Source organism: Salvelinus sp. IW2-2015, linkage group LG4q.1:29 (genome assembly GCF_002910315.2).
Source record: "Salvelinus sp. IW2-2015 linkage group LG4q.1:29, ASM291031v2, whole genome shotgun sequence".
In the NCBI taxonomy this organism is placed as follows: Eukaryota; Metazoa; Chordata; class Actinopteri; order Salmoniformes; family Salmonidae; genus Salvelinus; species Salvelinus sp. IW2-2015.
Window position 1 is genome coordinate 57155608 of NC_036842.1, and position 22155 is coordinate 57177762.

General features: G+C 42.9%; 1 protein-coding gene across 2 annotated transcripts in view; it reads right to left on the reverse strand.

Moving 5' to 3' along the window:
• wnt7bb (wingless-type MMTV integration site family, member 7Bb) overlaps nt 1-22155 on the reverse strand; it is a 39097-nt gene that overhangs the window by 16119 nt on the left and 823 nt on the right. Inside the window, exons 1-2 of one of the 2 annotated variants that reach the window (XM_023985136.2) lie at nt 19855-20260; nt 14624-14850 (exon numbers count right to left, since the gene is read on the reverse strand). In XM_023985136.2, the coding sequence (XP_023840904.1) occupies nt 14624-14850; nt 19855-19937 (310 nt within the window). In that variant the 5' untranslated portion in view covers nt 19938-20260. Of the gene's footprint in view, nt 1-14623; nt 14851-19854; nt 20261-22155 lie in introns of those variants that run through there. The other variant, XM_023985137.2, reaches the window with a different exon arrangement.

Here is a 22155-nt window from a genome sequence, read left to right on the forward strand (position 1 = left end):
TACCAGTTGTCCACTCATTCTCCGAGAGTCAGTTTTTGTTTGTTTGGGGGATGTCTGTACACAGGAGTCGTGGGTCGGTTTTAAAATGGCCTTTTGTCCAGCATCTCGCAAACACATTGTCAGCAGCGTCTCTAGTTGCCTACTTGAGCCCGGAGACATTTGGGGTAGTTGGGGTAGTTTGTTTCGTGTCTCACTCATTCGCAAAGAGGCAGGCGCAATCAGAAGTCAGTTGATCACGAGTATAAATGTTCTGAGCTTTGATCGACGCCGGGAGCAATATTTAGATGTGTACAAAATATTGTTTTTTCTATATATATTTTTTTTAATTACGGAGGTCCCAGACCTCGGTGTCCTCATATGTAGTTATGGCCCTGCACGGAACTGCCAGCCAACACTAAGAGTGCTTAGTCTAGTAACGAGAGAAAATGGTAGGAAAGCAGCACCCACTTTATTCTGCTGCAGTGATCCTATGCACATTCGGGAGTTCCGTTTGTGGGAATCAGCATTATCCATCACACAATGACGTCAACATCATGCTTGCATGTCTTTATTCACATTTTAATTCACACAACTGGTATTCTTGAATCAGACTGTTTACAACTGTGCAAGGAATGTTTGCAGACCCAAGACCCTAGGGAGTTGCTTGATGCTTGGACTAGCTAGCAGAATAACATGTGTTGATACTGCTTCCATGGAGGAGATGTTTGATGTTTGATGCTGCAACCTTGAGATGCCCCATTTCTGTGTTTGAGTCTCTGAGTATCAGTGAGTGTAAGGTTTGATGGAGTAGTGTTGGTGATGAAGTTTCATCATTGATCCGTGAGGTGATTTATTTTGTATTGATAAGCCAGATGTTCAAGGCTGTGTTGGTGTGCTGGACGTGATGCTCAAAGAGATGTACAGTATGAATGGGAGTTGTGTACACGGAGACCCCGCTTGATGAACAGGAATGTGGTTTATGAAAGAGAAAAAGGCTAAAGAGGCAGCAGGCCCCAGAGTCCTGACAGGATTCCAGGAAGAACCACCCTGGGATAGCCTTCTCTGCTGCCAGTGGAAAATTGGACTGACCAGAAAAACCTCAATGAACTTGGAACAGTCTGGGGAGAAGAATAGGGGAATATTAAACCAGATGTTTAATGGAGTTTAGTGGCAAGTGTCTGTGACAGTGTCCAAGATGGAAACTAAGGAAGGGAAGGAAGGCACAAGCTTTTCCCTGAGAGCAGGTACCAGTCAACATCCCGGGGCCATACAGGATGGCTCGCTACACCCTGTATGGAGGAATAAACCTTGTATGGAGTGGGTGTGAGAGTGTGGCCTTCGCATAAGCTGACCACTGCCTGGCCTCTGCGTGTTTGTCATGTCTTGCCGTACCAAATGGACCCAAACATTTCTGGATGTGGTAGCCGGACACTTTTACATCAATCTGTGTTTAAAACGGAGGCGAGTGCACCACAAAACAAATTTCACATGACACAGCAATGGAGTTATAAGCCTGAGAGAGTACAGACAGTGCTAGGGCACACTAGCAAAGCTCTCCTCGTGACAAAGGAGATGATTGTGGACTACAGGAAAAAGAGGACTGAGCACGCCTCCATTCTCATCGACGGGGCTATAGTGGAGCAGGTTGAGAGATTCAAGTTCCTTGACAGTAGTGAAGAGGGCACGACAAAACCTATTCTTCCTGAGGAGACTGAAAAGATTTGCAATGGGTCCTCAGATCCTCAAAAGGTTCTACAGCTGCGCCATCGAGAGCATCCTGACTGGTTGCATCACTGCCTGGTATGGCAACTGCTCGGCCTCCGACTGCAAGGCACTACAGAGGTAGTGCGAACGGCCCAGTACATCACTGGGGCCAAACTTCCTGCCATCCAGGACCTCTATACCAGGCGGTGTCAGAGGAAGGTCCTGAAAATTGTCAAAGACTCCAGCCACCCTGGTCATAGACTGTTCTCTCTGCTACCGCACGGCAAGCGGTACCGAAGCACCAAGTCTAGGTCCAAGAGGCTTCTAAACAGCTTCTACCCCCAAGCCATAAGACTCCTGAACACCTAAATCACATTGCCCCCCCCCCTTCACCCTTTTACACCGCTGCTACTCTCTGTTGTTATCATCTATACATAGTCACTTTAATAACTCTACCTACATGTACATATTACCTCAACTAACCGGTGCCCCCGCACATTGACTCTGTACAAGTACCCCCTGTATATTGTCCCGCTATTGTTATTTTACTGCTGCTCTTTAATTCCTTCTTACTTGTATTTCTAATTCTTATCAGTATTTTTTTAAACTGCATTGTTGGTTAAGGGCTCGTAAGTAAGCATTTGGCCTTTGTTGATGTTGTTGACAAGGGAGGAAAATAGGACACAAAGGGACACAGAAAGGATACATTGGGGACAGTCGCCGTAGAAACCACGGTTGGTTCACAAGTACTGAGGTTACTGCCAGCCCCTGGCCCTCTGGCGAGCTCCTGGCCTGGACACTGTGCTGCCTGGAAACACTACAACTAACCATCGCTGTGCTATGGACTGGCAATGTGCTTCCTCTTTAGAGCCTGTGTTTGTTTGGAGCTGTGTACGTGATGGGGGACAGAGGATCAGACCAAGGGGCCAGGGTTCCGGTCTAGAAGCATGGTTTCGACTGCTCCTTCAGTCTTGTACTGCAGTTTAACTGAGTCTCTGGTTCAAAAAGAATTTCTTTAGGTGGCCACATAGAGAAGTCAGACTGGAAAATTCCTAATAAGACACTTTAGTCATTACCTTTGTGCACAAAACATCCATTGAATTATTCAAATAATTGTCGCTGAGGCTGATTTTTTCCCCCATCATTAACATTTTATATTCATCCAATGTCTGCCATGTTTTTGGATGACGTGATGACGTCGTCGCGCCCCTCCCTGGTTGCGGTCCAATCGTGTTATTTTTACCCCCTCAGCCCTCGCGCTAGCCACTTTCCCTCAGGAGAATCCCGGTCGAAACTGGATGCAGACTGATTGACATCTTATGTGGCGGTCCAATTCACAAAAGTTTCTCCATCGACCCTCAAATTAGCTCGAGGGCGAGAGTGAACAACTTTAATCACTTCTGGGGTTGATAAGACCAACAATTCAAAGCAAACTGTAGTCACATGTCAAACTCCATTGGCCGCAAAGTGTCAAATTGAATCAACACGCTGCATTTTCGGCACGTGAGACAAAAATATACAGATGACATTGATTTTAGCGGTGGCAAATGGTAATATGATGCTCAAAGTGACTTCATAAACATATTTTGGGAATTCTGAAATTTACTGGAATAAAAGACCATAAAACTAGCTAGCCAGCTACCTGACAGGAGTGCTAGCTAGCTATGTTAGCTTGCTAGGTACATCAATAGCTTCAGATTGGTTGTTTTCAGGCTCAACAAGATTTCCACCGATCATCACTCTCCCTCGCTTGGGCAAGGGACATTTAAGGTACACTCGGTTGTGACGATGGCAAACGTCATTCAAGGGCTGAGGGTTGAGGTCCGAGGGCTGTCTAATTCACGTTTTGACCGCAGCCCCTGTATGCACATGTAAAGTTGGACTGCGTAAACCGGATGCAACCTGGACATAGACGGTCCATGAATCGGCATATGTGAACGTGAGTAGATTACGTTGACAACAACGGTCGGACACCTTGGACGCGGTCTCCAGTTCTTTATACCTCAGTGGGTCAGACAGAGAGCTGTCCCAGTGAGTCACAGAGCACACGAATGACTTAATCACTGCTCTGGGGCCGGGGCACAGGGATAAAGAGAGAGGAGGAGGAGCTGGGGAGAGGGGAGTGGGCCCCGGACGGAATCAGGGTGGGAACCCAAGCAAAGCAGAGGCAGAACACACACACTCACGCACACACATACACACAGACAGATACGGATACATCGATATACCCTTGCATGCACGCACGCACGCACGCACACACACACACACAAACACACACACACACACACACACACACACACACACACACACACACACACACACACACACACACACACACACACACACACACACACACACACACACACACACACACACACATACACACTAAGCTAAGCTCAGCAGTGCAGACCAGTGGCCTCTACACACAAGCCAAGCGCCTGTAAAAGAGAGGGGGGAGGCCTTTGCTGCCGGAGAGGAAGGCCCCTGTCTCTAAATGCACTCAGAGAGGAGGAGGAGGCGGAGGAGGAGAGAGGAAGAGTGTCTTGCTTACAGCATGGAAGCATTACAGTTGAGGAGGACAGTTCTATAGTTCTATAGTTCTAGTTTGAAGTAATCTGTTAAAGCACAGACTGAGAGCCCATAATGTACAGCACACATGTAATCATTGACTTGGAACAAAGAAAAAAGGTGGCACCTGCTGGTAGCCACAAGGTGTTGCAGTTAGGCAGTGTGGTTTGTGTTTGCTTGTGTTTGCAATTCAACTGCAACCACACAGGCATGAAAAGGCATTGCGGTTTCAGAGAGTCAGAGTGCCACTAGGAAAAGGGTTGAGCATTATCCCGAAAAAAGGAAAGGCGACTAAATACTAATACTGAATCAGTGTTTCTAATGATAACCCAAGAAGTTTATGCCATACATGTATGTACTCCACACGTCCCAAAACAACAACACACAGTCCGCACCCAGTGAGTTTGCAGTGCCCTAGTGCTGTTACTTACCCTCTCTCTCCAGGGCCCCAGTAGAGGAAAACCCTTGCTTTGTATACCAACCAATTTCTCTCTTTCTTTCTTTCCTTCTCTCTCTCACTTTTGCTCTCTCTCTCTCTCTTTCTCTATCTCTCTCTCCCCGAGCTGACTAATGCACTCTGCACTACTGTTTTTCGTTCCGCTTTATGTACCGTTGCTATGAACATATGCTCTGAGCAAATTATAGACAAAGTTGTGGTCCTTGAGGTTTGCAGCTAGAGGAATTAGTGCAGCCATGTTCCTGTACAATAAAATAATATTGTTTTACCAGAAGTACATACTGAATACACTCACATTGCAAAGCGCGTATATATACTGTAATGCTGTGGGAGTCACACACTCAGGCAGGCGGAATAAGTCTTAAGTTCTGGTCCATAGGACGATGACGAAGAGAGAACGAGTTAAGTGTTAGTTAGAACTGAAAAACAATATGAGGGCATTCGGGGCGTAATGGTTTTAAATACTGGGAAGCCAACCAATCTGCCTCTCTAAGACCCACAGTTGGATCACTGTTCATGTGCCCGAACTTCTCCCATCTATCTTCCCCGAGGTGAAGATAAAGATTCTGACACAATGATGACTCTGCCCCCCAAAAAACTTGCCAAAATCCATCAAACTAACTTGAACGGAAAATCCTGTAATGAGTCGGGACAGGTCAAGACCTCATCTAATTGAGCAACTCAGAAAGTAGTTCATTTGATGTCATTGATAGAGGTTCTAGTCAATTTGAATGATTGGCATCTTGTTTGTGTGTCAACTGTCAAGTAGTACGCTGCCTAGATATCCAACGTACTGGTTAAACTGTAACTCAACCACTCACTTGAGTCTCAGAGGATATCTGATCGTCCCGACATTAACAACATGCAAAGGCTCCCACTTTCATATTGTCACCTCGATAAGGGGTTAAAGCCTCTTGAACATTTCCACCTCCAAAACCTCTCTGTATCTGTCTCTCAATCAACTCTCTTTAATGTTCAATAGTGCTGTGATTGTTGGCACATGTAAATGTGCTCTGCCGACTTGCGTGTAGTGGATACTGTTAGTGCTGGGATTGTGTGGAACAAAGCGCGCTTTGAGATTACAGTTGATCCTCTCACATCCTGTTCCCCCGCGTCTGGCGGCCAGGCGGACACAGACGGACACAGATCCCAGCGGACGATAACACCACCCGGGTTATCCACCCACCCCGGCCCATGGCATCAGGCCCCCGGGGGGCCGAGGGGTAGGGCAGGCCAGGACACCCAGCTCCTGTCAGCAGACAGTATACTCTGTAGGTGAGAGGGGACCCCCATGCTGTCTGAGAGAGAGGGGGAGAGGGGTAGGTGGAGAGAGAGAGCAGCCGTGGGGACCAGACACAACTGGTTCCCCGACGTAGGAGGTGAGGCCTGCCTAGGCAACAAACACATTATGGAAAACACTGCCCAGTGTCTAAGGCGGAAGAGATCCTGATGACCCTGATAAAGCCTACAGATGATGCTACACATACCAACCTTTGCCATGCCTTGGGGACTAACAACCCACTCTCTGTAGGTCAAACCACAGCCAGACTACTGTACCTGATAAAGGCTACAGATACAGCCCACACTGTAGTGGAACACAGCCAGACTCACCACATAACAGCACAGTACCTGATCAACTCTAATGATCAACTCTAATGATCAAATCCAATGATCAACTCTAATGATCAACTCTAATGATCAACTCTAATGATCAACTCTAATGATCAAATCCAATGATCAACTCTAATGATCAACTCTAATGTGAAAACTCTAATGATCAACTCCAATGACCAACTCTAATGTGATAAACTCTAATGATCAACTCTAATGTGATAAACTCTAATGTGATCAACTCCAATGATCAACTCCAATGATCAACTCTAATGATCAGCTCTAATGTGATCAACTCTAATGATCAACTCTAATGATCAACACAATGATCAACTCCAATGATCCACTCTAATGTGAAAAACTCTAATGATCAACTCCAATGACCAACTCTAATGTGATAAACTCTAATGATCAACTCTAATGTGATAAACTCTAATGTGATCAACTCCAATGATCAACTCCAATGATCAACTCTATATGATCAGCTCTAATGTGATCAACTCTAATGATCAATTCTAATGATCAACTCCAATGATCAACTCCAATGTGATAAACTCTAATGATCAACTCCAATGATCAACTCCTTGATCAACTCCAATGATCAGCTCCAATGATCAACTCCAATGATCAAGTCTAATGATCAGCTCCAATGATCAACTCTAATGTGATCAACTCTAATGATCAACTCCAATGATCAACTCCAATGATCAACTCCAATGACCAACTCTAATGTGATCAACTCTAATGATCAACTCTAATGATAAACTTCAATGATCAACTCCAATGTGATAAACTCTAATGATCAACTCTAATGATCAAATCCAATGATCAAATCCAATGATCAACTCTAATGATCAACTCTAATGATCAACTCTAATGATCAACTACAATGATCAACTCCAATGATCAACTCCATGTGAAAAACTCTAATGATCAACTCCAATGACCAACTCTAATGTGATAAACTCTAATGATCAACTCTAATGTGATCAACTCCAATGATCAACTCCAATGATCAACTCTAATGATCAACTCTAATGTGATCAACTCTAATGATCAATTCTAATGATCAACTCCAATGATCAACTCCAATGTGATAAACTCTAATGATCAACTCCAATGATCAACTCCATTGATCAACTCCAATGATCAGCTCCAATGATCAACTCCAATGATCAAGTCTAATGATCAGCTCCAATGATCAACTCTAATGTGATCAACTCTAATGATCAACTCCAATGATCAACTCCAATGACCAACTCTAATGTAATCAACTCTAATGATCAACTCTAATGATAAACTTCAATGATCAACTCCAATGTTGATAAACTCTAATGATCAACTCCAATGATCAACTCCAATGATCAACTCCAATGATCAGCTCCAATGATAACTCTAATGTGATCAACTCTTAATGATCAACTTCAATGATCAACTCCAATGTGATAACTCTAATGATCAACTCCAATGATCAACTCCAATGACCAACTCCAATGATCAACTCCAATGTGATAAACTCTAATGATCAACTCCAATGATCAACTCCAATGACCCTGATAAAGCCTACAGATGGTGATACACATTCTACATGTTTCCATCCTGTCAAGTTCCTCGTCCCATTCTGTTTCCCATGGCCTCAGTGGCTTGACAGGGAGGAGCGGCCAGCGGATTAGGCCGACCCACATGATGATGGCTCCAAACATAGGTATTTTATTCGCTACCAGTCTCGCATAGCACAATGCAAGCATCATCTGCATAGGGTTATCCACATGATATGAGTTACTTGGCTATGGTTGATTCCGTTTACTGAGTGCTGTACGGGCTTTATGTTGCACATTAAATCAAGTTCTACAGCGTTCTCATCTTTCCATGATAACGCTGTAGAAAGTCTGATAGCATATCAGCTTTGATTGCAATAATTTGCTTGAGAGTAATATAGCCAACAGGAAGAGGAGAGTGGTCCAGTATTGCTCAGTTAGTGCAGCATAGCGCTTTCGCTGCCAGGGTTGTGGGTTCGATTCCCGGGGCCACAAATAGGTAAAATGCATGCACACATTACTGTAAGTTGCTTTGGATAAAAGTGTCTGCAAAATGGCATATATTATTATAAATAGTGAAGTTAAAAGGAATGGCCTCTGTAGTTGTATACTACTAAAGTGATGAATGATATTTTGGGAGAGTTCATCGGTGTCAAAGCATCCACTTACGTTGCTCTTACAGTCTTAAAAAATGTGTTTTTCCTCTCTACATTAAACAAGGATGGGTTGGTTAAACACTTGGCTGTGGAATGGAATGTGTTAGGTTACGAGCTGTGTGTCAGCAGAGACTTTTGCAATCAGATGGGGCATCAAATCATTATTCTAGCAAGAATTTAATTACTACATTTCACTCCCCACCAGTCTGTTGGATGTAAAATATGGGGAGAGAAGACAAGCCAATAAACGTAAAAAATAGATGACCACTATCATATGATAATGTACAGTCACTCCTTCCTGGGATTCAATGACTCATTTATAGTGTTTACTTTGCAAAGGCTGACATTTTCTGACCGGCTCTCTATGATCTTTTACATTTCGAATGCCTTGAGGGGGGTTCCCAAAAGTTCATATTTGAAGGGAATATGTTTCTTTTCAGATTTGTATTTGACTTTTCCATTTAAATGAAAACATTTGTGGTTGTAGAAAACTTCAGCTGGTCATAATGAATATTCCAAAGTGCCTTTCCTTTAATTTAGTCAAATTGGATGAAATCATGCAACACATGCATAAATTAAACCATATGTGTATGTTTTGATCATAGCAGTGCATTTAAATACATTGTTAGGTTTGGGAGGATAGTCACTCATAATTAGGATCAGATTCTATGGAGATACTGTCTGTGTTTGCATTCTTTTACGATACAGTTTCACCACAAATTACGAAGTGATTCTGAGAAAAGGAAGGAAATCTTACCAATTCATTTATAATTGGCATGGAGTATTTAGTTGCCCCGCAATTGTGACCTTCAGCTATATTACAGTTCATTAGACAAAGCTATACTTTCCTTGTTTGACAAATGACCAAATGACCAAGAATAACAAATCTACACCTGAAATGTATTGCTACTTCAATGATAGCATCTTATCTCATTAAAAGGACCACAGGAAAAAATGTGACATAATTGGGAGACATTACATGGCAAGGAATTCATTTGGACTGAATTGCCAATAAAGACATGATTTATTTCAGCCTCTGTGAGCTTAGCTAGCCTATGACAGCTCAATCTCATATAGTACATCACAGTATAACAGTGGAGTCCTTTAAACTGATGATAGCTGATAGCACTCCTTCCAAGAGTTGTCAATGTACAGATGCATGAGCAACTTGTAGAAAATCATGATTTTCATGAAAACAACCTCCATTGTGGAACGAGAGACAAACCCAACCAACTCATCACTGATTTGATCAATTTATGCTGCGGGCTGATATTAGCATAACTTTTGCAGAAAATGCATGTTCTGTGCACAGGCACAGTATTCCTTTAAATAAACACGTAGAAAATTGAGAAGAATCTTCTGCATCTGACCAGTGGCAAAAATATATACCATTTTGCTTGTGAGTCACCTGTTGAAGTCAAAACTTGAACATTATTCACCTTTCCTCTGTTCAGCCCACTTCTAAACAGAGATAAAAACCCACTCTAATCAGTCTGACTTATGGAGCGAGGTGATCTGTTGACTGTGACCCTTCCCCCTCCCTGTCTGATGTCTGATCCGGGGGAGCTGGTCTGTTTAAGGGAGTAGTAGTTTGCATCTTCAGCTCCTGATCAAGTATGTGCCTGTCCTAACCCTTTCCTCTCAAGTGGCTTCCAATGAACCTGCTGACTTCCACATCTTTTATCTGTATAGACGTCTGTTTGGCTCGGGCCTACCCCAGCCGCCCGGCCGCTGGGCAGCAGTAGCACTCCCCCTCTACAACCCTCACCCCACCCCCCAGGGGGATGTGTGGGAGTGAGAGAGCGCTTCATTGGGGAGACGATACTGTATTGTATGCGCCCAGGCGAGGGGAAATAGAGACGGAACCACCCCCATCCCCTCCCTGATACCCCCCACCATCTCCCACATTCCACCCCAGTTAAGTTTTTCCCTCTTTTAAAAGCCCCCAGACCTCTCGTCCGCTTGCTAACCAACCGGTTGGAGCTGCTAGGCATTTTTCATGCCGTCCGTTTGACTCCTAGCTGGTCGTGCCTTGGAGTGCCTCTCTCCAGAGTTGTACTCATGGAGTCAGGCTCAGCGCTATAACTCAACTCACTGCCTGCCTGTCTGTCTGTCGGCTGCCTTCAGGCTGCTGCTTCTAAGAAAAGGTGCAGCGAGAGCAGGAGGCAATGCAATGTAGCCCATAGAGCAGAACGGCCTGCTAGTCTGACAGCTTCTCCTCTCTGATGATTGAATAGATGTTTGTGTGTGAAAAGCAACTTGGTCAAAAAAACGAAGGGACTACTACTGCATTGCTTTGTCATTAAATGTAGGATGTAGATTGAGGTCTCCAGTCTCTAATAGATTCTAACAAGTGGATTCCCCAGCCCAGCCCGGGCTTTTAGTGTTGGTATGAAATAAAAGCAGCATTCCTATGTCGTGCACTGAGAGGTTCACCTGCCCCTGTCCTGCATCCATTCTCCATTCTTGTGCAATGAGCCAGGGGCCAGAGTAATTGAACTTTTGCAATATTTCACCGCTGAGCACAACAAGAACCTCTTTGAGATGAAAAGCATGAATCACTATGGTGACAAACTGGTTGGAAAGTTAAACAGAAAGTAACCAGAGCAGGGCAGTTATACGACTGGGCCTACGTCTGCCTTTGATGCTGAGTGTAGCCGTTGAAAGGTGTCTGTTTTCATACTATAATCGCTAACGTCAAGTGCTCTGCTCTTCTGTTCAGGCTGTGAAAGCTGTTAAAGCTGAAGGTGCCCAGGCTCGGGGGCTCAGGATATCTCTGGTGTAGATGCTCTCCACAATCTACCATATATCACATGAGATAACATCAACTATTTCCAACTGAAGACGGCATTTTTCATCCTAACTGACCAGTGAGCAACAGGCCAAAGTAGACAGCAGTGTTAAAACTGATAAGGTGTTGACTTCCCACAATGAAAAACTAGGGTTAAAATTATGGTTGTAATCAACCCACCATACATCACTTTTATTCAGCACTGTATTAAAACCTTACTTCTGAGTATCACTCTCTTGCCATTTATCCTGGCCTTTTCCACGTCTCCGACCAGCCCTACTGCAACAATCTGCTTTGACTATCCATAGCCCCTCCCTGCCTTGATGATGGATCTGACTTCAGTTGTATTATTTACTGTTAATAGAGGGTAATATACCATTCAATAACACCCACTTCTGTTAGCACGGGATAATTCACTCCATATTTTATGGGCTCAAGGTACAGAGCAGTGCCAATATCATTCTGCTAAGGCACATTACAACGTGAGTGAGTGAGATTGCTATAGCTTCTGTGTCCAGAGGAGGAAACACAAACATATTTTACTACCCAGCATTCAGTGTTTATGGCCTTGTTCTCCAATGTGTCAGTTAGAACATAACAGGAGAGCCAACGACTCTTTGCACAACAGAGGAACTGTTGAAGGACGTGACCGTAATGAGTATTGTTCCATCCATGTTTCCATCCATCCTTTAAAGTCCCATCGAACTAACAGAGCTGCCAGTGTCAAGGAAGGCTGTGTTAGGATCAGCAGATAAAGGATGTATATATATACAGTATATATCTATATTTACAGTATAATAACACAGAAATAAGTATCAAATGAATGGCCTTTTTTTAAACAGAATCTTTCCTTGAATCAAGAATTTTGGGGTTCTGTCCTACTCAATAACCCAGCTATTAATGTGTACTTTCTTGGAAACCGAATGCAATACCACGGAACCCGGCCAAACTGACCGACTCCATCCAAGTGCAAGCAGCGCAGAGAGAAAGCATTAGGCTTGTGGTTCCCTGATCTTTAACTCTTCAGAAAACAACGGCATCTCCCCCGATACAAAACTAAGACTGGATCATTGAGAATAGGAAAGGTTTAGTGTTCATAATTTGGGGGATTTGAATGAAAAACTTCAGTGGGAGTGGAATATGCATTTTTCTCCTTGCAGTTAATTATGATTATGTGGGAATTTGCAGATTCGGGAGGAGACGGACTGTAACATTTGTCTATTGAGGAGGTGTATTCCATGACTTCATATGCCACGCTGAACAACACTACTGTCATACATACAACATCATTAAAGAACACGGCTACTCTCATCATTCACTAATTGCACAAATCAAATTAGTATCAAAAACAATCTATGGCGTATTGACAATAAAACCCTGAGATAAATAGTCAATAAATGGTCACATCCATCCACTGACCTTTCTGCCTACAGTACTGGAGCGGTTGATCTCACGGGTAATTGGCCATGGCAGCAGCCAATCACTAACCAGTATGAGTCAATCTCTACAGTACCAGTACCCACTGTCTGGCTCTAGCTCTGAGAGAGTGTAGTGAAACATCCCTGGCTTCGCTGTCAGTGAGTATCATGGAGGAAAGTATGGTAGCACAGTACGAGAGAAAAAATAAATCTGTCTCATCTCTGCCTCCTCTAGAGAAGAGGTTCTCTCTCTCTCTCTCTCTCTCTCCGGGGGTGTAGGATGGAGGAAAACATCCGCCTAAAGTTAAATCGCACGACTAACTAAAGGCTTTGACCAGAGATGTGGCTGGTTCATGAGTCAAGTAGTTCGAATTATTCATGCAAATGTTCTAAAAACATAAGCAGCGTAGTTCACATGCAGTATCAGTAACCTGATCGATTTCTCAGTGATAAAGCAAGGCGTGACATGTGGTACTGTTCAGTTCAAGTCTCCCTGAAACTTGGCAAAAAAGAAAATATGAAAAAAAGGAGTGCAAAAGAGATGCTGAACGCAGAAGAAAATGAGACGAGATCCATTACAAAAGCGCCAGATTTACAACAAAGAGAAACGCTTTTAGAGGGGTTGGCGCTAAGTCAGCCGCTCCTAAATAGCAGTGATTGTTAACAGAGCTATTGGATTAAATGCATAGTCGAACCGCACTTTAACAGCGACAAACATTTCTAAATGAAACAAATGTATAAAAGTCCCTGTAAAAAAAAACATACAAAAGAGGTCTGCGGAATTCCGTTTCAAACAAAAGCACCGTAAATGTAAATGTTTGTCTGCTTGTAGCTTGTTCTGACTGTCTGTACATGCACGCACATCACAACACACACACACACACACACACACACACACACACACACACACACACACACACACACACACACACACACACACACACACCACACACACACACACACACACACACACACACACACACACACACACACACACACACACACACACACACACACACACACACACACCCAACAACACACACACACACACACACACACACACACACACACACACACACACACACACACACACACATGAACCAAGCAATGGACACAACCAATTTCCTAAGATTAACAACAGATGTGTCCATCTATTTCTGTTCAACAACGTTCTCTACAATAATACCATTGGTTGTCTCCTCATTTGCTATATCATTTTTCAACCATACTTTTTCCCCATTAGACTTTGGTGCTTCTGGTAACCTTTCCATAAGTTTGCTGCAGCTAGCAATGTATGGCATGCTTTTAACCAGAAGTTCAACGCAAATCATAAGTCAAAGGAAATCAAGCCACGCTGCAGAAATGTAACGGTGTGATTGAAATGAGGACACATCGGACTGGAATCTGTTGTAACGGTAACATATGAAGTCATCTTGAGTTTGAGTTTGCCAACGTGTATTGTTATACAATAGAGAGTCAAAGACGTTGTGTGCAGTTGGTTAATGTTTGACTCTGTGATGTGCGCAGCTTGGGTTTGGCTTGTGAAGAGGCTTGGGTGGTCGGGGCTTGGTAGTGAATTGAGTTCTACTCTCAGGCTACCATTTGGAGGAGATGGTGACATCCTCAATCCAAAATGTAACCTGTTTTACATCACAGCTTCAATCCTTTGCCCGAAAGCAATGATCAATGACTACCATTGCCATCCAGTCCTCCCTGCAAATAAGATTTGAAGTAACTCTTCAAACGTCAGCCTTATGCCTCCCCACAAATGTAGCAAACGTATTGCGCCACACATTTACAGTAGGTCTATGTCCGCAAACATGCCTTTCAGAGTTGTGGACATTACAGCGTCAGTCCACGGTACAGAAGACAACGAGCTCTCCCAAGGTGCCCAGACTAACCTACTCGCAGCTCCTGTCCGAAGACAGTCCTCTCCCCCAGGGCGGAGCAATTCCACCGGCCGTAGCGAAACTGGTACTGACACTCATTGATGCCCAGCTGGGCGCCCTCCCCCACCACGATGATGGCGTCCGGGCGGCTCTGGCAGATGGCCCGTTGGCGAGGGGCCAGCCCAGGGATCTTGTTGCAGATGATGTTGGCACCCAATGCCACCACGGAAGACAGGGCCCTATGGATGGAGAGGTAAACATACACACACACACACACACGCACACACACACACACACACAAACATAGTCAGTTAGCAGTACTGGAGGACAGATAGACTTGAGTCACATTACATAGACTTTATGCCTCTCCAGACCAGGATTAAATTCAACCAAAGCCTTGATGAGCATTCCGTAGGCACTCAGTGCTGTCTTGCTAAAAATATTACAATTTCATGGATCAGAGGTGAATCAAAGAGAGCATCTGAAACCATTATCTGATGCGAAGCTGAATAATAACACTACACAGCATGGGAAAACAGATCCAAAGCAGAAAATTACATTGTGTTTATTTGCTTGCTGACCATGCCTCTCCGCGTTGGTTTGGCTCGTGATCGTAGAGAAATGAGTTGGGGTTTTGCGTTAATTGTTAGGTAACGTGGTTAGAATTGTTTCCAGGCGTGGGCAAGCCGCACGCCGGCACAACCGTGCCTTCCATTTGTAACTGGGCTTCTCAAATTTAGGCAGGGTTCACTTCTCAACCAAGAAGTCACACAACTATGCTATCCTTATTTCATTTGATATGTATGAGTTTAAAGCTCACATGCGGCATAACACACCGCCTATAAATATATTTCCTGTGCGAGACTTCTTTCATTTATCCACATTTGTAGAGCAATGCCACGGTATGCCTGGCAAGTACGCAAGGTTTCCGACACCAGCCCTCCTGCACGCCCTATGAAGTGTTGTTCCTCCAAGCGTAAAGATGAAGCAGTCATTTAACCCATGACAAGACACTTAGGAGCTTCTACTACTGATCGTCGCTTTGGGAGTTAATATAATCCCGATTGCTGACACATGTTGGATGGGTTTGGAACAGTCACGTACCAGAAAACAGACGGCTTAACAAATGGGGTTATTTCTCCATCAGTGTGTTTATAGCCATCCAAACCCTGCAGATACATGCCTTTCAAACATGTCAGTAGGAGCCGTAAAAGAGCATGAAGACGAATGCCAGCTTTGATGTCTGACGTAGGCCTTCAAGGGCTTTACCACAAGCAGGGCAGGCTGATGCAGGCAAGTTGTGTGTCAGCAAAAAAATGACAGAGAGGGAGAGAGAGGGCGGAGAAAGGGGGGGGGTCAGAGAGAGGGGGAGAGAAGAGAGGGAGAGAGAGAGGGAAGAGAAGGAGAGAGGGGAGAGGGAGAGAGAGGGGGAGAGAGAGAAGAGAGGGAGAGAAGAGAGGGAGAGAAAGAGGTCGACTGCATTTGTGGATTACCCTTCAAAAGGATTATGGAACAAAACCATACTGCCCTTATGACTCAAAGAACAAAAAGAGTGAATGTTGACCTAACATGTTCCTCTTCTGTTGATTAGCTGTCTTTCTTTCTTTCTATCTTTCTTTCTTTTAATAGTTTACTCTCCGTTAGTCAACACCTCTATAAAACAATTTGGGTTGTGCGTCAGCTTACATTTACATTTGAGTCATTTAGCAGACACTCTTATTCAGAGCGACTTACAGTAGTGAGTGCATACATTTTCTATGTGTTTTTCTTTTTCGTGCTGGTTAAAGCTCATGCCTTTTACTAGATTAGCTGTCTCCAGACAAAAAATAAACCTTGAATGCAAAACCACATGACATGTTCAAATTAAACTATAACTGCAACATGACATGTATCTTTGGCAAAACAGAGCTTTTTCTTATTCACACTATTTGGTACTTCATCTGCACTAGAGGAGAATGTACTATGGATGTAATGTGAGTAAGTGTCAGTTCTTTCCATCCTTGCAAAAGTTGTTAAAATGCTTAGAAATGCTAATATTTGAGTCCAGGGAAGTCAAAAGAAACTGCAAAGGATTTCAATGGTTCACGGGAGACGGTTCAGACATCCCTTCTTGCTTCAAAAGTGCTGCACCATGAGCAGCACAGACCTCTCCTCTTTCCATATCCAAAATGATATGCTAAATTAGGCTCACCAATGCTTTGACCTTTGCAAAGATAACATAATCACCATTACCAGGCATTGAGAAATAGGTGTATAATCAACCAAAGTCTGGTCAATGCCGTTGGAACGCTCTCAAGTGTAATTGAAAATACAGTATATTTTTCATTTATATCAGTTCAAAACTGAAATTGAGATATAAAGCAAAGAATTAGTGAAGCACAAAGCTCTAAAGTAACTCTTTACACCTCTCAAACCCTCTGGTTCCTTGATGTCTACTGAACAAAACAATCAAAATGCTCCACCAACCTTCTCTATTGTAAAACAACCCCCATGGAGCTTGTGGTTTAAATGTGTGGTTCATATACTGTATGATGCTACTATTCATGAGGTCAGGTGCACTGTAACTGATGCTCTAGGAATGTACACAGATGCTCTGGATTACATCATGTGCATAGATCCTAAATATCCCATAACAACAGCAATAAACGTAATACCTCTCGGTATCTTCTCGGGCAGCAACAAGTCACTGTGCAGCTCACTGTCTGTTAAAATGGTCATGAGGACTTGATGATGATGTTGCTACTACTCTCCTGTATCATCATATCCCGGCCATTTTCACCTGCCAATTCCCAGCATCACTGTCTAACATGGGCTTGCAAAAGCATCAGACAATGCAAAAACAGAGCATTCCTCAGTTAAGCTGTTAAATCCCTGCAGCATCAAAGTGCACACATGCGATTATGTTTGCTTAGTGGCGACTCTGTGTGCACAGTGTCAGTCCGGGAACAGCTAGCACTCCAATAGACAGATACAAAGGGAGAAAACATAGATCACAAGCAAAATATGTAAATTGGTAATCATGCTGTATATTAATACAAGTATAATGCACATTATATACACACATTTATATATATATATAATACAGCTATATCATCTACGATAGCTACAAACAATTCTTCTCCATATGCTATAGGCTACAGTATGTAACGATGTTAACAATAGCAAATCCAGGGATTCCCACAGTATATTATAGTGCACGCTGGCCACCAAAGCGAAATAACCTTCCCCCAAACTTTACATTATAAGGTGGTGGGTTCGCTGACAGGGTGTTGTAAAGGGGGAGGGACGCATGGTTCTACACACCGACACACACAAACACACACCTATTCCATCAGTCGAATGCCTTTGATGTGACACAGAATTAAGCTCACAGGTATGTCTCACTGAGCAATATCTCAGCCACAATTGTCTCACAATGCAGGTAATTCGAGTGGATTTATTTGGTGAGATTTGTCAGAATTGTTTCTTGGGCAAATTTGCTGAAATAGCAAGTGTGAAAATGAAACAAATCTACAAGATTTGTCTAAACTAAAGATATGATATCAATTCATATTATTTACTTTAAGTCAAAACAAATGTTTCTGTAGTCAAAAGCTTTTAAATCTTGACTGTCCAGTCTAACACCCTTGTATGTATTTGTGTTATATATGTAGGTTATAGCAAATTTGTGGGCAATTTAAACAAATTAACAGTGCAGCTTGTTTTCATTCGAAATGTCTTATTCCACTTTGATGTTACTAGGGTTTAATATGGAAATCGAAAACGTATTTCTAAAGTTCCCCATTTTAAAAACCTTATACTGATCATATTTGGTGAGGTGATGCAATAATCACAACTTTAAAGGTGTGATTCACCTAACATTTGCATATTTCTTCCTGGAATGACGGCGTGTTCTGACTAATACCTCTGTCTGAGGATGAGTCATTTGCCACCCATGTAGTTCACCGAATTTCACTGTTAGATTAACACGCATTTAGCTGCACATGTAATGAGAGAGGAAGGAACACTATGGAGGATGGGGATCACATTCCTCCGTGTTTCTTATTCCACTTTAAAATCATCCTCATCCCTAAAACCTATTTCATTTGCGGTACTGTACTGTAATAAAGCATGTTTAAATTATGAAAACAAAATGATATATGTAGTTTATAATGTGCAAACGAATAGGCTACTAAACATAGATCATAGCCACTTTTAACTGCAACCATAAACCACATCTATTTTAACATTACGTTTGGGGTCTCCAGCACGGGGATGGATACAACGTATGGTTCGGTAATTATTTTTAAGGAAAAAATAAAACGTTCTCCTGCGTGAGCAACTCGTTATTTTAATTCAATGATACAATTATGACCAGTGTCAATCATGTGCGTGTCATAGACCGATGTTTTACAGCTACTTTTCCAGATGTGGCTTTAAATTGTAACTTGGTAAATCTGCATAATACTATGGTGATGTAATGCATAAAGCATAATCCCTATCCACAAATTGTGACAGGTAATCATCCACCGCATGCGTAAAAGCTATTCATAAAAGGGAAATAATGAAATAATGTTCACTCTTCATTCAATTGTCTTGAACATCTCTGCCACTCTGTGGCCAAATGAAACCGTGTCCAACCGTCATTACAATGTTGTAAAAGAGGATTTGGGTCCTAACTTTAAAAAAAATACTGTATTATGTCACCTCATCGAACTACATGCCCATAAAATAAGACGTCAGGTAATTAACATCGACTTCATCCGTTGTTTCCCACGTGGACCGGAGGGATGCCCTACCTACCTGAAGCATACGCAATGATAATGAATGTATTTCGAGTATCCTTTAGTCATTTTAAACGGTAACGTCTAGAACATCATCGAATGTGGGTAAATACAAAATAATACATCAAAGTCGGTGCGTAAAATACACACCCAAGTGCACAAAAATAAAAAATTATATCTCCATGTTGCATAGCCTAGTTGTCTTAAATGACTAGTTCTAATCAAGCATGTTGTAGGCTATATTTTATATTAAAACCGTTAGGATAAGACTAGGATGTGCACTGTGAAGCAAACATCATCCATCATAAACACGGGCTACCGTAACCAACAACCTGCGGTAATATTTCGGAGAAAGATTTAACAATGACAATTCTAAAGCAGAGTACATATAATCGAAAATGAAATGCATTCTTAGTATGTCTCCAAACCCAAAATCACACCAGTAAGCAACTAAGGGTTCGGGTGATTGAGTCAACTTACAGGTAGCTCCCACTCGTAAGTATGAGGAAGATCTGTGGATAGTAGACTGACAGTAGTACACTGCGCGACGAGAAGATGATCATGATGACATTGAACAAATGGCCGCTTTCTGGTGGAGTGAGAAAAATTGTGGGATAGAGTCCTCTTTAAATCCTTGATGTCGCGCGTTTTAGTTCCCCTTTGCTCAAAAATCAAAGAGCTGACACCCGGGTTGGTGCGATGCGTCTGCGGTGCTCGCTTGAGTGGCGGTGCTATGCAGCTCCTAGCTCCCAGTCCCAGGGCCGTGAGTGTGCAGCGGGCGCGGAGATTGGCTCTGTCATCTCTCAGCGGTAGAGGCTGTTACAGAGTGTGGTTCCCGAGACGGAATGATGATGGTTTTAGGGATTTTGGATGGCAGAAAAGTGCTTTTCTCCACACTCGTGAGAGTCGTGGCTGCCATTGGGCAGAGAGAGACACTGCTATCCGCCCACTTCTGCGCCACAGCAGGACAATAGGGTGACAGTGATCCGCTGCTCCCCTGGACAGGGCTGCCTTTCATTCATCAAATCAGGCCTAAAAGTAAACAAACACTGGCGCACTCACTGACTGTTTCATCTTCAGGCCTACTGCTTCACACTAACACATCATCAGGCAAAACAAACGTATGTGCGTAATGTGCATAAAGCATTTGGTCTTGCACACATTTTATCCAATGCTTTAAAAAAGTTAAAACGTTGTGAATAGCCTAAAACGTAACTACATATATATTAACACTTGGTATGATGTGTTATTAATGACTTTATCCTATCAATAAAAGAGCAGGCTACTGCAGGTTTTAAAGCAGGTTAGCGTTTTTCATCTTGTTCTGGAGGCAGCACTGCAGGGTGGTCACTAGCTGGCACAGCCACAAAGTCATACAATCAGTTGTTCAACCTAACCTTAACCTTAACCACACTGCTAAACCTAATGTCTAAACCTATCCTTAAATTAAGACCAAAAAGTTAATTTAAGTTACAATATCGACAATTTTGACTTTCCAGCTGGCCTATATAAGGAGAAATCGCTCAGTTTCGCTTCTGGGACAAGATTCATGACAATAAACATCAACCTGCGGTTTTAACACAGGATCTACAGGGCGATCTTGGTGTTGAACCCGGTGAGTGAAAAGCTCTGTCTGCACCATCGCTTCAGCACAAAGTGATGTCACTCGTCACCTGTAGACTCCAGTCATTGTGTGTGAAGAGGGTATCATGAAAGATTTTCCCAGGCTAAAGAAGGGGGGAGTACGCGCGGGAATGAGCTAACTGGTTTGGCTTGATAAAACCCTGAGATATCTCGTCACGCTTCACTTGATGTGATTTTTTTTCTCCCTATTTGAACTGTTAAGATATGAATACCTGTGGAGGTTACCCGTTAGGCCTATTTCACTTAAGGCTTGTGTAGGAGAAGGAAAGGTGAGCTCCCACCAATGGAACGCGCTGGGAGATGACACCTGCTGTTTTTGTTTAGATAACCATGACTGGCTATGGATGATGAGGAACACTAGCCTGAAAAATGTATGAGTAAAGAAAACAGGACCTTGAGCTGTCCAAGGTTTGACTCTTGTTGAAATATCCTAACGTTATATACGTTGTGTATAAAAACATTTTTTACTGGTTGTATATATTTTTTACTCATATCAATTCAGTCCAAACCATCAGGCTACCTTGCAGACAATACAGACCTACAACACAGACAGGTAAACAAAATTCTCTAACCGTTTGTGTAATATCATTTGTATTTATGCAAATAGAAATGAACAATACCCTGGGTAGGAATAGAATAAAGTCCAAAAAGGTGTATTACTCATGTTATCCGTTTTTCTTTTTGCACACACACAGCATATATAATTCCTCTGTTTTTATACATCAAGATGAGCTATTGCAAAACAAGTAAAAACTCCATCTGGGCTGTGGAATGTGGAAATACAACTCAGCCAGGCTGCCTCTATTAATGAAGGTGTACAGCAGTGAGCCAGAGCCCGGCTGAGGGGTCAAACGATCTATAGAGCGACAAACCAACAAGACTCTGATCAGATTAACCACAACCAAGACTGAATATGAATTCATCTAATATTTGGCCAACCGCAACAACAACAAAAAATGTGCACAGCTTTTACGCACATCCAGCCGTTGTCCTTGATGGCTATGGGTGTGAGGTTCATTTCAACACTGACATGGATGGATTAGGCTAGCATCACACTGAGTTTTTGAGATTGTTTGTAAAAGTCAGAAATTGTTTGTAAAAGTTAGTGAAGTCAAAAGGGCAGTTGCGTCTGCCGCC